Source organism: Sphaerodactylus townsendi, linkage group LG14 (assembly GCF_021028975.2).
Source record: "Sphaerodactylus townsendi isolate TG3544 linkage group LG14, MPM_Stown_v2.3, whole genome shotgun sequence".
NCBI classification, from domain to species: Eukaryota; Metazoa; Chordata; class Lepidosauria; order Squamata; family Sphaerodactylidae; genus Sphaerodactylus; species Sphaerodactylus townsendi.
The window spans coordinates 44,629,881-44,645,407 of record NC_059438.1 but is presented as its reverse complement, the minus strand read 5'-3'; the positions used below and the strand labels follow the sequence as shown (position 1 = coordinate 44,645,407).

At 44.6% G+C, this 15,527-nt stretch overlaps 1 protein-coding gene across 1 annotated transcript in view; it reads right to left on the bottom strand.

Annotated features, from left to right (window-relative positions):
- The window catches only part of LOC125443354 (sodium-dependent neutral amino acid transporter B(0)AT1-like), a 37,612-nt gene that overhangs the window by 8,964 nt on the left and 13,121 nt on the right, over window positions 1–15,527 (bottom strand). The window contains exons 5-10 of the mRNA XM_048515378.1: window positions 14,766–14,876; window positions 12,963–13,075; window positions 11,722–11,850; window positions 8,819–8,975; window positions 6,147–6,351; window positions 5,301–5,460 (exon numbers count right to left, since the gene is read on the bottom strand). Coding sequence (XP_048371335.1) covers window positions 5,301–5,460; window positions 6,147–6,351; window positions 8,819–8,975; window positions 11,722–11,850; window positions 12,963–13,075; window positions 14,766–14,876 — 875 coding nt within the window. The remainder of the gene's footprint in view (window positions 1–5,300; window positions 5,461–6,146; window positions 6,352–8,818; window positions 8,976–11,721; window positions 11,851–12,962; window positions 13,076–14,765; window positions 14,877–15,527) is intronic.

The following is a 15,527-nucleotide window of genomic DNA, read 5'->3' as shown; positions in this document are numbered from 1 at the left end:
TGGAGAAGAGTACAGGCTCTTCTAGAGATGGTGGTAGGCAAGGCGTGGCACCTGAGCTGCTAGTTGACATGGACAGAGAGTTGCTTGAGAGGCACTTGGCTGCATTGGATGAGTACAAATCCCCGGGCCAGATGGTACGCACCCAAGAGTGCTGAAAGAACTATCCAGAGGGCTCACTGAGCCCTCCCAGACCTCTTGGCGGGTGGGAGATGCGCCACAAGACTGGAGGAGGGCTCACATTATCACCCAGGAAACTACAGGCCAGTCCGTCTGACCCAGGAAGATAGTGCAGCAGATTTTAAAGGGATCAATCTGCGAGCATCTGAAGGACAACTTGGTGATCCAGGGAAGTTAGCACGGATTTGTCCCCAACAGGCCTTTCCTTCTAAAATTGATTTAGGGAATGCTGTTGACATTGTTTACCTGAATTTTAGTAAAGCCTTTGACAGGGTTCCCCATAATGTCTGTATGAGTAAGCCAGAGGACTGTAGACTGGACTCTAGGATAGTTCGGTGGACAGGGAACTGGGTATAGAACCGCACTCAAAGAGTAGTTGTCGATGGCATTTCATCTGAATGGAGGGAGGTGTTCAGTGGAGCACTACAGGACTTGGTTCTGGGCTCGGTGCTTTTCAGTATTTTTTAAATGATCTGGGTGAGGGTGTAAAGGGACTAGTGATTAAATTTGCAGGTGATACCAAATTGGGAGGAGTAGCAAACTCATCAGAAGATAGAGATAGGATTCAACAAGATCTGAACACATTGGAAAAGTGGCTAAGCTCCTCTACATCTACTAAGCTCCTCTACATCTGGATAACAAAAATGAGGAACATGCATACTCAATGGGGGATACACAACTGAGTAACAGTGTGTGTGTGAACAAGATCTTGGGGTATGGGTTAAATGTGAGCAGGCAGTGTGATGCAGAGATATAAAAGGCTGATGTGATCTTGGAGTGTAACAACAGAGGCATAACATCCAAAACGCAAGATGTCATAGTCCCGCTGTACTCTATATTGGTCAAGCCTCACCTGGAGTCTTGTGTTCAGTTCTGGAGGCCTCATTTCAAAAACGATATGGACAGGTGCAAAGGAGAGTGACGAGGATGATCAGGGACCTGGAAAGGCTAAGAATGTTCAGGCTGGGGAAGAGGAGGGGAGGGGGCAAGATTGCTGTCTTGAAGTATTTGAAAGGCTGACACTTAAGAGGAGGGTGAGGAGCTGTTCCTGTTGGCAACAGAGGAAATGACTCATAATATTGGGTTTAAATTATGGTTCCAACTGAATATTTTACTTTTTACGGCAACAGTTGTGCAGTAGTGGAATCGGCTGCCTAGGGAGGTGGTGAGCTCCCCCACACTGGCAGTCTTTCAGCAGCAGCTGGACAAAAACTTGTTTGGGATGCTCTAGGCTGATTCTACATTGAGAAGGGAAATGGATTAGATGGCCTGTGTGGCCCCTTCCAACTTTATGATGAGATGATTTACGACTCTATGATTCTACATCCGAGCCAACACAATTAGTCAGTTCTACAAATAATTCTGCACTCAGCTCCCAAAGCGTGTGTGTGTGTGTGTGTGTGTGTGTGTGTGTGTGTGTGTGTGTGTGTGTGTGTGTGTGTGTGTGTGTGTGTGTGTGTGTCACATTTTGATGGCTATGTTTTGTGCATATACATATCCTGCCTTTACTGTATGGCTCAAGATGGCTTACAAACCCAAATTCAAAACTTACTAATTACAATAAACCCCGCCATTAAAAGTCCAGTAAAATCCCCTTTTTAAAAAAGGCCTTGCAGCTAAACCTCCCATTTATATGACCAGAGCGGGGAGTATACATTCTCAGCCCCAATTTCTCATTCCCATGGAATTTAGAAGCTGGAGAAAAAAGGTTTCCTCACAGCAACACTCTAGGAATTTCTACAAGTCTCTATGGCCCACAGAAACCAGGCAGGCTATAGCATCACCCAGAAGTGCCATTCCATCCCCCCTAAACTTCTCCCTTCTCAGTCCCCATCCCTAAAAGGTTCTGGAATTTGCCAGGACAATTCTGGGAATCCCATTTACAGCACCTCCTTAAAACTTCTAGGTATTTATAAGCTGCCTCTTGGTTTCACTTGATGAGTTGGCCATCAGCCATTTCAATCCCATCACTCTCGGTGATCTTGCTCCTCTTTATTGCCGCAGTAGCGCCCTTTTCCAGGCCAAACTCCATCGAAATGTCTGTGCTGAATATTCGGACTGTGTTTACTAGTGACTGGATTTCTGTGTCTGATTTCCCATACAGCTTCGAATCATCCATGTACAGCAAATGTGAGATTTTTTCTGAGTCTTTGGCCATTTGATAGCCCAACTTTGTTTTCTTTAAAATTACTGTTAGTGGGATCATGGCAATGATAAACAGTAAAGGTGATAATGAATCACCTTGGGAAATTCCTCGATTAATGTCGACTGTTCCAAAGTTTTCATTTCCGACTATCCGTTCAGTTGTCCACTGTCTCATCGCTTTTTCAGTGAATACTCAAATGTTTTTGCTGATGCCAATTGTTTCCAAGCATTTCATGATCCAACAATGGGGCAGTGAGTCAAATGCCTTCTTGTAATCAATCCAGACCATATGCAAATTCGTTCTTCAATTCTTGCAGTTCTCCATTATCATTTTATCTATCAGGAGTTGATCTTTTGTACCCCTGCTCCTTCTTTTGTTCCCTTTTTGCTCCACTGGCAGGATGCTATTTGCTTCCAAGTAGTCCATGATGTCATCTGCTATTATGCCAGTGAGCAGTTTGAGCATCGTGGATAAACATGTTATTGGCCTGTAGTTTCCAGGTGTTGCTCCTTTGGCTGGATCTTTCTGAATCAAGTATGTCTTCCCAGTTGTTAGCCATTCATCGATTTCACCATTTTGCATGGCTTCATTGAACTGCTTGGCCATTGCCGGGTACAAACTAGTTAGCTTTTGAGCCAGAAGCCATGCAATTGATCATGTCCTGGTGCCGTCCAGTTTTTCACTTTCTTGCTTCGATTTGTTATCATATCAGTTGTTATTTCCAGGTCTTGCATTTGTTTTTGGCCAACATCTTTCTCAAAATCTTTTATCCACTGCACCTTCCTGTTGTAATCTTTCTCGTTTTCCCACAGATCTTTCCAAAACTGAAGTGTTGCATTTTTCTCTGGTTTTTTGCTTCCAACATTGATCTTTGTGTTGAGGCTTTGGTAGAAATGCCTTTGGTCTGAACGAAATTGCTGATTTTGTCTGTACTGGATGTTTCTTGCTTCATATCTTTCAATTTTTCTCGCTGTGGCTGTTATTTGTTGTTTGGGGATCTCCAGTGCTTCTTCAATTGTTCTAGTGTCTAGCCAGTACCTTCTAATTAATTATTTCATGATCTTGCCATTCTTTAATCTTTGTTCTTTCATATTTTTCAGGTTACTGGCATATGATCTTAGTTTTCTGATCTTCTGTTTCAGTCTAATTTTTCACTTTGGTTTTGATGGTTGATTTATCCTGGGTTTGGGTATTTCAATGCCCAGTTCTCTCCTGACCACTAGTGCCGTATTGTACATGAGCTGATTACTTTGTTTGATGGATGTTGTTTCAATTGTCAATCAATTGTTGTTGTTGTTGTTGTTGTTGTTGTTGTTGTTGTTGTAGATTTCACAGCTGCCGATTACCACTGGGGCGACCTCAGCTGGTTTGTGCCATAGACGCTGAAGCTCGATTTTCAAATCGCGGTATCTAGTGACCTTCTCGTGTTCTTTTTCAATGACCCTGCTGTTACCGGGGACTGCTATGTCAATGATGCTCACTTTCTTGTCCTCGATCATGGTGATGTCTGGTGTATTGTGTTTCAACACTTTGTTCATTTGGATTCGCAAGTCCCACAGGATCTTGACCTTCTCATTTTCCATTACTTTCTCTGGACAATGTTCCCACCAGTTCTTACCTGTTCTTTTGTTGTAATTCTTGCATAAATTCCAATGCATCATCTTGGCCACTGACTTGTGTCTCTGTACTCAGTCTGGGCAATCTTTTTGCAGCAGCTGAGGACATGATCTACAGTTTCATCAGCTTCTTTGCACAATCTGCATTTTGCATCATCTGAGGATTTTTCAATTTTGGCCTTGATCGAATTTGTTCTAATGGCTTGCTCTTGGGTGGCTAAAATTAGGGATTCAGTTTCCTTTTTCAGAGTTCCAGTGGTAAACCACAGCCAGGTCTTTTCATGTTCCACCTTGTCTTTGATTTTCTCCAGAAATTGGCTGTGCAGTTTTATTATTATTATTATTATTATTATTATTATTATTATTATTATTATTATTATTATTATTATTATTATTATTATTATTATTATTATTATTATTATTATTAAAACTTGTATACCGCCCTCCCCCGGAGAGCTCAGGGTGGTGCACAACACAAATACATAGATACAATTAACTAAATAAATAAATTCTGTACATTTTAGTACTAATCCCCGTTAAAATACAGCGCCCTAATTACAACAGTTCATTGCAAAGAGCAACTTGAACAAGATACATAAAAATGCAAAATAGGACTAAATTCTTATACAGTAAATTACACAATGGAAGAAACTTACACAATAAATTACACAATGGAATACTTTGTAAAGGGCACGGCTTCTGGCAATCTGCAATAACCACATGCTGTGCAGAATCATACAATATTTTTCAGACTTGATTTGAACCAAAGATTATGTTGCTCTTACAGCACAACCTTCCACTGACAGAAGGCTCTTTCAACAGAAGAGGCATTTTCATCAGTGGAAGAGGCACGTTCCCTTGCTTCTGGAAGCAGAAAAACACTTTCGGATCCAATTCAATGAATTTTGGAATGGCTGCTGTATCTGCCCTGGGCAAACTACACCATCCCTTTTACAGTGGAAGTAAAACTTTTCACAAATGTACACACTCTTCCATCTTAAGTTACCAATAGAGCCCTTTATTCATTTCTGTGTAAAAACCCTTCTTGTTTTGGTACTTAACCAAACTAGTGGTTTTCTGCAATTGCAAAATGCACACTAGCTCCATCACCACCATATATGTAAGCTAAATTAAAAATATCTAAATCAAGAATCATCAGAAGACAGTTTGTGCTCCATGAACCAGCTGCGTGGGGCCCCTTGTGACTCAGAGCAAGCATAGCCAAGCCCCGGCCATTCTGTGTAAGCCCCAGGGGCAGCTTGGCTGTTGTCAGCCCACCTCTGATTTTTCTTGTGTGTACCACAACACGCATTAATTAAGACACAAATGCCTCCAACTTGTACACAATTTCAGTTTCTTACCTGTCTATCCCATATATGTAGACAACGGAAAACATCTCACAGAAAGCGATTATCAGTAAAGGGATGGATCCAGCAAAATTATCAAACAAAGCAAGCCAATAGTTTCCTGACCTCAGCACAAAAATAATGGCAATCAAAAAAGACCCTGTACAAATCAGACCTAGAAACAAAGAGCACATTATGATTATGTTATTTTCGATAAAATGTAAAGCAGAAACCACCTGATCAGCAATGCTGGCAACAGGCCAAACACCGCACATTCTCTGGGCGTGACGGGCATGCAGAAGTCCAAGACAGAGCAGCTCAGCGGAGGCTTTCCCGCCAGTCTCATTGCATGCTATTTTTTGCCTTTCTGTTTTTTCACCCCTCTGTCCTCTAGTCTTCTACTTTCACTTTTTCTGGATGCTCTCTTTTTGGGGGCTTTATGTATTTTTCCTTTATTTACTGGATCTGCAGCATGATTTTTTAATACACTGGAGGATTATTACACTTTTTTCAAAGAAAGAAAAGGAAAATAGTTTTTTTCTTACTAGACTGGCTAAATCAAGTAATTATGAGACTCTAGGGAAAGTCTGCTAACTTTTATATCGAAATATTATTCTTATCCTAAATTGTTCTTTTAAATACCTTCAGTATTATTGATAATTAATGCAGACCCATCTTTCATGTGTTTGTATATTATTATTCCATTTTTGTATTCCTTTTTAAAAATCCTGCTTTTACTGTTGGAAAAGTTGATTGGATCCAACTCATAAATTAATATCATTTTAATACTAGTTAATAGAATTTGGTGCTCTATTTCTATCCTGACCAAACATTCTAACTTCACGGCACCATTTCACTGACCTGTAATCAGTTCCTTGGGCCATTTTTTAGGTATTATTTCGAGATCTTGCAGGGGCACAAGAACACCTTCCATGTTTCCAAACATGGACGATAAACCTAAGCAGAACAGCATGATGAAGAAGAGGATGGACCACAGAGGCGAGACAGGCATTTTGGTGATGGCTTCCGTGAAGACAATAAACGCCAAGCCAGTTCCTTCGACACCCTGCAGAAGACAACAACTGGTGTAATAATAACAGGTACAAAGTATTGATCATTTTGAAATGTACTCGTTCCCCTACCGCACCCAGGCACTGATCTGTAGGACCTCCAATTAGACCAAAGATGGCCAAGTTCTTCAGTCAATGAGGCAATATAACGCATACATTTGGTTAAGACTGGGAGGGAAAGCTTTCAGCTTTGCACAAGAGAGAGAGAGAGAGGGAGGAATCGAAGCTGCATCTCTTAACCATAGATCACATACATGAATCTCTTAAATGGCAAAAAAGAAAAACAACTTCATGTGTGAACCTGAAATACAAGCCTTCAAAGATATATTTCCTTCCTCCCAAGAGAATTGAGGTCATGTCATCATCCTTTAGGCTGGCTGTCTCTGCCATGGGACCTATGAGATAGTGGCCTTCAGGCCGAGGAATCAGTTACCTAGTCAGATGCTCGGCCTCTTGAATAGACTTGTAAGCATGGTGAGAGTCTGGGGGAAGAGGCTGTCTGACATGGCAAGGCCACTGAGGGCAGTGGTTGGTGCACTGGCTGCCAAGTCCACAGCAGGCTCGCTAGTCCAGATTGGTATCTGGGTGGGGGAGTGGCTGCTGCAGCCAGGGGGAGAGCAAGGGGAAACTGCAGCCAGGGTGCACAAGCGCCCTGTGCCCCATCATGGCCCCACCCCCCTGCCCCAGAACACCCCAGAACGCCCCCACCATGCCTCTGCACCAGGGTGTACCCGGGGTGTGCACATGCACACATCGCCCTGTGAGCACTACACCACTAGCTGCAGCTCATGAGCCCCCAGTAGACTTGTCAGCCCAGATTGGCCCCGCGGGAGATGGTTGGCACACGGTTGGAGGGGCAACTGCCTCAGCTGGGGAGCCCTCAGCAGGCTTGCCAGCTCAGACCAGCACTGAGGGGTATGGGGGAGGAGTGGCTTGCTGGGACAGATTGAGAGTGGGGTGGGGCGGGTGTCTGGATTGGCCAGCCCACAACAGGCTTGCCCGGAGGGGTGTTGCCGCAACTGGCTCACGGGCCTGATAAGCCTTCTCAAGATGCAGCCCCTGGGCCACGTTTGACACCCCTGTTCTGTAGGCTCCGATACAAAAATTATGTGTAGTCACACAAGTAATGTGATTTTGCAAAGGAGCCAATAGTGACTCCATGGGGCAATCTGAGGACCTGCAAACAACACAGGGCAGAGCGGCTGAAGCCATTTCTTCTCACACACTGTGGTCACGAGCAGGAAAGGGCCAGCAAGCAGCTGGGAGGCACAAAACCTCCTGACACCTCTGACAGGACTTCCCCGGGTTGTTCACCAACAAACATCAAGGATCTGCAATGTAGTGAGACCCCTTTTTTCACGTGGAATTTCCCTCTGGGTTTTAGTTAATCCTATTCATAGCAGAAGACAACGGAGTTCCCAATCTGGCAACTAATAGCTATTCGTTATTTAATTTTTCAGTTCAGTTGTTGATTTTTTGTTCAGAATTCTGGACATTTGCTAAGCAAGCACATCAACCACCGAGGAAGGAAGTGCACCCGGCCCAAGAGCTGCTGGGCTCATTCTCACTGCAAACAGAACGGTGGCTTGTCTTTGACATCTGGATGTTACAGTGGTGGCTCCAACATGAGTGAGCAGAAGAAGTTAATAGAACCACAGAATCAAGGAGTTGGGCGGGGCCACGCAAGCGGTCTGGTTGAACCCCCTGCTCAATGCAGGACCAGCCAAAAGCATCCCTGACAAACGTTTGTCCAGCCGCGGCGGCTTGAAGCTTGCCAATTCCCTCGGCAGTCGACTCTACCGCTGAACTGTGAACTGTTTTCCTAATGTCCAGCTGGTCCCTTTCTACCCATGATTGATACCCATGATTGAGTCCTGTCCTCTGCTGCCAACTGAAACAGCTCCTTTTCCTCCTCTAAGTGACAGCCCATCAAATACAATCCACCAAGAGAGCAATCGTGATCTCTTTTGGCAGACCGAACTTGGTTTCCAGGCCCCTGATCATCCCCACAGCTCTTCTCTCTAGCAACTCAGTAATGGATCTTTCCTGTCCTTCTCTTCCCCCTGCAGCCCCCTGTGATCCCCCCAAAGCAATGCTGAAGGGGGAGCCACAGTAAGAAGGGACAACCAGTCAACCCCCCATTGCATTAGCAGAACAATCTTGCAGCACACCCATATGCAGAATTACATCTGTTTAGGATCACTGATTTCATTTATTTCGTTGGTCTTAGATTGTGAGCAGAGCAAACTCTCTCCTAGCACAGAAGCAAGGGGTGGTTTTGCCCAGTTCCCACTCCTTATTGCAGATCCACAAGCCATGAAGCATGTTGTGTGGAAGAGTCCCCTCAGCCCCCAGCACTGTCTTTTCCAGAGGGCCCCAGGAGTGTGCTGGTGGAGAGATCAGCCTCCATAGGATCCAACCCACATAATTCTGCTAGGTGTTTCTTCTGCATTATTGCCTTACATCAGATAAAAATGTGTCCAGGTCACAAGTCTGAAATTTAAGGGTTGCAAAGGTTTCTGGATCTGTCCGGTTATATAAAGCTTGCATGGTTTCAAAATTTCCTTCAGTTATGTTTCCTTCTGGAAGATCAAATGCATTTGTCAGAGTGAGGATATTTCTGCAAAAGGGAAAGAGACAAGTCACAAGAATGCTCACATGCAGGCCTCCTGTTTTATTCGTTATCATAGAATCATAGAGTTGGAAGAGACCGCAAGGGACATCCCCCCTTGTAAGGGACGAGTTTGCTCCATCCCCAATGAAGGGAATGATTGGGGCCCCTTTCCATGAAAAATAATCACCGATAAGATGTTCACAATGTCAGCCAGTGATTGAAGTATAAAGTTGGCAACATGCATAAAGCAGAACTCTCTTAATGTCAGATTCCCCGTTCAGACAATAATTCACTTGATTGGTTCAAGGCTTTTATTGAAGACATGTCGGGAACATAAGAAGAGAGTTCTGGCGAAAACCGCGCCAAACTCTGGATAATATGAGTGTAAGTTCCCCACCCCCACATGAGAAGCAGACAGTTTGCATTGTCCAGCCTGGAGTCTCTGTCCAGCCGCAGAACTCCAAGGCTACAGCTAGAAGTGATAATACTGCACCTGCAAAAGCGAAAGCAATCCCCCCCCCATGGAACCATCATGACACATACCCCCCCCCCCCCCAAAGCCTTTGTTGTTGTTTTTAACCTCTCTGGCAAGCCTGAGCTCATTGTGAACTTTAGCTTTTCTGACTTTCTCCCTACACTTCCTGGTTATTTGTTTGAATTCCTCTTTGGTGACCCCCCCCCCTTTCCATTTCTCGTATATTTCTGTTAATCTTAGCTCAGTTGAAAGTTCTTTAAACATTCATCCTGGTTTCCTTAGACACCTCCCATTTTTCTTCCTCATTGGAACTGTTTGAAATTGTGCCTTCAAGATCTCACTTTTAAGAAATTCCCAGCCATCATGCGCTCCCTTCTCTTTTAGTATTTTTAATCATGGGATCACACCCAGTAGATTTTTAAGCTTACTGAAGTCTGCTTCCTTCAAGTCTAGGAGGTGTGTCTCACTGCACTTAGTTCCACTATATAACAAACTCCAGGAGAACATGATCACTCCCACCTTTGAACATTTTAATAACTGTATACGTTTTTGTTTTGGTCTTTGACTGTAATAAAATAATATTACACACTCCCACCTAAGGATCCACTCCACTAATCAGGTCATCATTATTGGTTAGAAGATGATCTAAAATAGCTGATCCCCTTGTTGCTTCTTCCACCTTCTGGACCATGAAATTGTCTCCAAGGCAAGTGAGAAATGTGTAGGACCTGATAGTCTTGGCAGAGTCCCAACAAATATCAGGATAATTGAAATCTCCCATTACTACTACTTCTTTCCTTTCTGAAATCTTGGTCATCTGTTCCAGGAAGGCTTCATCCAATTCTTCAGTCTGGCTTGGGGGTCTGTAATAGACCCCCACAGTGAGATCACTGTCAACCCTCCTGAACTGCAGGAGTGGATCCAGCATATAGATGGCTGGGATCCCATTATTCGAGCACTCTAGAAAACTAAGGATTCTCAAAAGAAACAGGCTGGCTGTAAAGGATTCAATGGTGTTGATGTTCAGAACAGCCGCCTGGCCTTGACTGAATTCCATAACCCGGGCGATGGGCCAGCATCTGCGGCGGAGACTCTGATGGAGGCCTTATCTCTTCGAGAGAGATGAGAACTCCGTTCCCATGAGAAACCGAGAGGGGGGATGGGATGGACAGAGTTATAACCTGTGCTTCTGGCGGGAGACTTTATTCCTGCCACGTCGTGTACGTGAGCTTTCTAGGATGTCTGAATAAACGGTCTTTTACACCAAAAAGCCTTTTATTTCTGCTTCTATGGAATTCCTTACACTGGCAAGCATTGCTGCCCCCTCGCCCTAGCGGTGGGAGTTATGATCTACCTGTCTACAAAAAATCTCAGAGACATACATAAGTTCACCAAGTTGGGACATAAATACATTGGCCCTTTTAGGGTCACTCGTATGATTAATGAGGTGACTGCTCAGCTTGACCTGCTTAAAGCTTTGCGCAAAATCCATCCTGTTTTCCATTGCAGCCTGCTCAAGAAAGCCGCCTCCCCCAATGCCTGGCATCCGGCACCATCTCTACCACCTCCAGTTCTGATTGATGGTGCCAAGCATTTTGAGCTTCAGGATGTACTGGACTTTTGAATCTATCGTAACCACTTGCAATATCTGGTGTCCTGGAAAGGGTATTTAACCTGGACATAATGAGTGGGTGAATGCCGATGACATCAGAGGGCCCCCCCCCCCCCCGACATCAAAGCTTTTCATCATGCCTGTCCAAGCAAACCGTGGGGAGGGCCCTAGGGGAGGCAGAAATGTCAGGATGCCATTTGCTGGGTGGGGGAACTATTGGGGAGAGCTTTTGCTTTTGCAGGTGCTTATCTGTTTCTCTGGCCTTGGAGCTCTGTGGCTGGGACGAGCTCTCAGACTGGACTCTTGCTACTGTCTTGGTTCACATGGGGGGGAGGTATTTGCTACAACATATTATCAACAGTTTTGGCGCCCTTTTGCCAGAACTGTCTTTCACTGTTACTCTCATGACTTCAATAACATCCTTGAACCCATCAAGCGAGTTATTGTCTGAATGGGGTTGGACACCACAAGACACTCCCTGCTTCCCCAGATAAGAAAAGGAACGGCTGCCATTGCCAACTCAGACAGCAGAGGTCATCTCTTAGAGCAGAGAGAGGATTCCATGAATCCAGAGAGGTGCAGGTGGGGGGGGGGGGGGGGGGGACTACATTCGTGATGAAAAAATAACAATTACCACAAATGTATAAAGTAGAAAAGCAACCTACTGGCTAAAGCAGTCGTCGTATCTCTCTGTTGCTCTGAACCCAATGATTGAGTATATGACAGTGGCAGAATAGATGGAGGTAAAGCCATTGATCATTGAGATAATCACAGCATCCTTCTCACAATTATTGCTGCAAATTGAAATACCAAAACAGGTTAATTCCAAAGATTTCAACTTTTATATCTTAAAACTTTATTCCCAATCAAAATTTGCATGAGAACATGTGTACAGTGGTACATCAAGGTTTTGAAAAGTTCTGGCTAGCACGAGCAATGTGTCTAGTATGTGCCACCCAGTGTTGAAGACCAAGATCAGGAAAAGCTCTCATCCTTAAAGGTCTCATCTCTCCCCACAAAATAGCTTTATGGGTAGTCAAGAGGGCCAGGTGTCAGGAGGCCTGTTACTATGGGGATTTTGCTATTGCTGCTTTCTGCATGCTGGGGGTAGAGGAATGGGTTAATTGCATTTCTAACTGACTTTCAACTGTCTTCTTTATGATGTTATACTGTACCAGGTGCTGCTCAAGGTCAGTGCCTGGCCGTCTCAACTGTTATCTCTTTCACAGTTCCTTTTGGGCGCGCTTTATGAGGAGGGGGGGTGCAACCTCAGTTCTGGCATGACCAGAGAAGATCCTCAATACTCAATAAACTTCTGTTCTTATACATTAGTTTGTTTCAGTTTTTGGGATTCTGACACCAGTAGGGTGAAATGGTGAACTGGGTTTGTTTCCCCACCCCTCCTCATGAAGTCTCCTGGGTGACCTTGGGCCAGTCCTGGTTCTTTCAGAACTGTCTCAGGCCCACCTGCCTCACAAGGAGTCTGCTGTGGGGAAGGGAAGGGAAGGCAATTGTAAGCTGCTTTGAGACTCCTTACAGTACACAAAAAGGGGGGCATACAAACCAACTCCTCCTCCTCCTCAAGACCTCTGCTTTTAGCTACTTTGTTTTGCTCTTCATATTTCCTTTTACTCAAGATAGTAATTCCAGAGGGAAGCGGTCATGCTAATCTTTTACAGAAGGTCTTATGCTGCCTTAAAGAAACTCCCTTCTTTCAGGTTCTAGTTCACAAAAGCTTAACCTGGAATGAAATTTCATTAGACCCCTGTAGATCTCTTTTGGTGAAGAACCATTAAGACACTCTAATTGGATATGTAATTTTGTTTATGGACCCTCATGTGCAAGACATTTAATATCACAAAATGTAAAATGATGGACTAAAATAGAATTCATTACAGAAACTTACTGAATTGAATTATAACTTGAGAATGAGATGAGGCCACCAAAGGCGAGAGAGAATGAATAGAATACTTGAGCGCCAGCATCTAGCCAAGTGACCGGGTTACCCAGTTCAGTAACCTGAATAAAAGGAGGGATGGAATTGTTAACTTAGGTAACTTCACAGGTTAACAGAGGGCACTTTTGCACATGCAGAATAATGCAATTTCAATCCACTTTCAATGCACTTTAACAATTGTTTGCAAGTGGATTTTACTATGCAGAATAGCTGCACAGTAACTGCAAAGTGGATTGAAAGTGCATTATTCTGCATGTGTGAAAGTGCCCAGAAACAAATCATAACGGAAACTGCAACTCTGAATATGCAAGCTGTTCACTTAAGCAACTGGAATGCAGTGACTGCTTAAATTGCTGGTGCACCAGAAAGCTTTCTGTACACAGAGGTTCAAAAACAAACCAAAAAAAGCAGCATTTACTTCCCAAGAACAATGGGCCTGCTATCAAAGAGACAGATCTGAAGTCCAGGACAAGGTTTGCCTGCAAATTTATGGGAATGAGTGTGTAGACAAAAATAGCCGAGTATGACAAGCTTCTTGTCTCCCATTTTGATTTGGGAACTCTATTGATTTCTGTCTAATCTGCTTGGGGGCAGGGTTGGCAGAAATAAATAAAAACAGGAAATGCTATAGTGGGTGGAAACCATCGTGCCTGGCCAGGTATGCTGAAAACTTGGTAGTCCACAGGCATTACCATCCTAATGCCTGATTTATAGTGAAGGAGGAAGTGCTCTGGGCCGAGCTGGGTCAGGCTAGCCTGACCTTGGCAGATCTCACAAGCTAAGCAGAGTCAGCCCTGGTCAGTGCTTGGAGGGGAGACCGCCAAAGAAGTCCAGGGCTGCTACTAAAAGGCAAGTGATGGCAAGGCACCTCTTCTGAGCCCGTGTGCTGCAGTGTGGTGGATTCCAATCTGGAGAACCGGGTTCCATTCCCTCCACTGTTCTACGTGGAGCCTACTCTTGAGCTAGTCACAGTTCTCCCAGATCTCTCTCAACCCCTCCTATCTCACAGGGTGTCTGTTGTGGGAAGGGGAAGGGAAGGCGATCGTCAGCCACTTTGAGGCTCCTTGAAGGTATATAAAAGCAAGGTATAAAACCCAACTCTTCTTGCCTTGAAAACCCCATGAGGGATTGCCATAAGTCAGCTGTGACTTTGTAGAACTTTCCATCACAATGGGAAACAGCCTAATATAGGATTGCATCCCCCTGGGTCTGTCCTATCTGTATAGTCAAGAAAGCCTCACATAGACAGCCAGTGGGGTAAGACAGGCACAGTCTGGGCAGGCAGTCAAGGCCAAGGGATACGTGGGCATAAAATCAGCTCCAGAAACACTTTCCAGAAACACTTTCTTTGTCAAAGGCTTACTGGTTGCCAGAAGAGAAATAGCATAAAGAGGACAGGAATCTTCCCTCTGGTTATGAATATCACAGATCTGGCTGCACTTTCAAAAGGCAGCCCCGCCAGTCTGTCATAGAGCAGCTGGATCTGAGTCCAGAAGCACCTTAGAGACTAATAGATTTTGGGGGTCGGCGCTTTCAAGAGACGTTTCCTTTGCTGTATCTGATGAAGAGAACTTTGACTCTCAAAATCTCTTGTTGGCCTCCAAAGTGCTACTGGACTCAAATCCAGCTGTAGATCTGGTTCTGAATATCATACCTAGAACAGAAAGAAACTGCCAGAAACTTTCCTCTGTTTATGAATATCACAAACATTCTGTTAACGGTTCCAGTAAAAGACAAAAGAATCCAGCTTACATTAGGTGTAAACAGGTACACAATCCCACTGACTGATCCTTTCAGTGTCAGGCCACGGATCAGGAAAATGGTGAGCACGACGTACGGGAGGGTGGATGTTATGTAGACAGCCTGGAGGAAGAATGTATGCAACTGAACAACCACAATCAGCATAGTCACCTCCTCTTAACCTCACTTCTCTTGTCCTTTCCCCCCTCGCCCTTTGTAGACATTGCAGGGCCATCCCAAGCAGTCTTCTGCATGCACTGAAGTCAGAGGGCTCAGAAGGGATGCAATTCCGCTCCTGGGTTGCAAGCTCCTCAAGGAAGAGGCCCACCTCTTTTGTCTCTGTCATTCTATGCAGTCCTAGTCTAACCCCAAATCACACCAATGGAACTAAATTGCAGTAACTTTCCAAAGGACTGCTCTCTTAAACCAATTAGCACATAATGCATGGGACGAGTCAGTTTTTGGCCAGTGCTTTGGAGTATTCACATATCTCCAGTAATTTTCACAAATGCCCCCCTAAGCTAGGTCATTCTCATATTGCAGACTAGGGCACTGCTGGAGGGGTTAGGACCTGCTTTTATACTACTCAGCTTCCCAAAACTCCACATGAGGATAAGGAACAGACTCAGCTCTCAGAGAATGCACAAGTGACAGAGGGTGCAAGCCATGTCGAAGAGGGAGCAAGCGTGTTTCTCTGGCTGTCAGGGCTGTTCGACAGTGGCTGTCAGGGCTGTTCGGGGGGGCTGGTGATAGAGCAGTGGCTGTCAGGGCTGT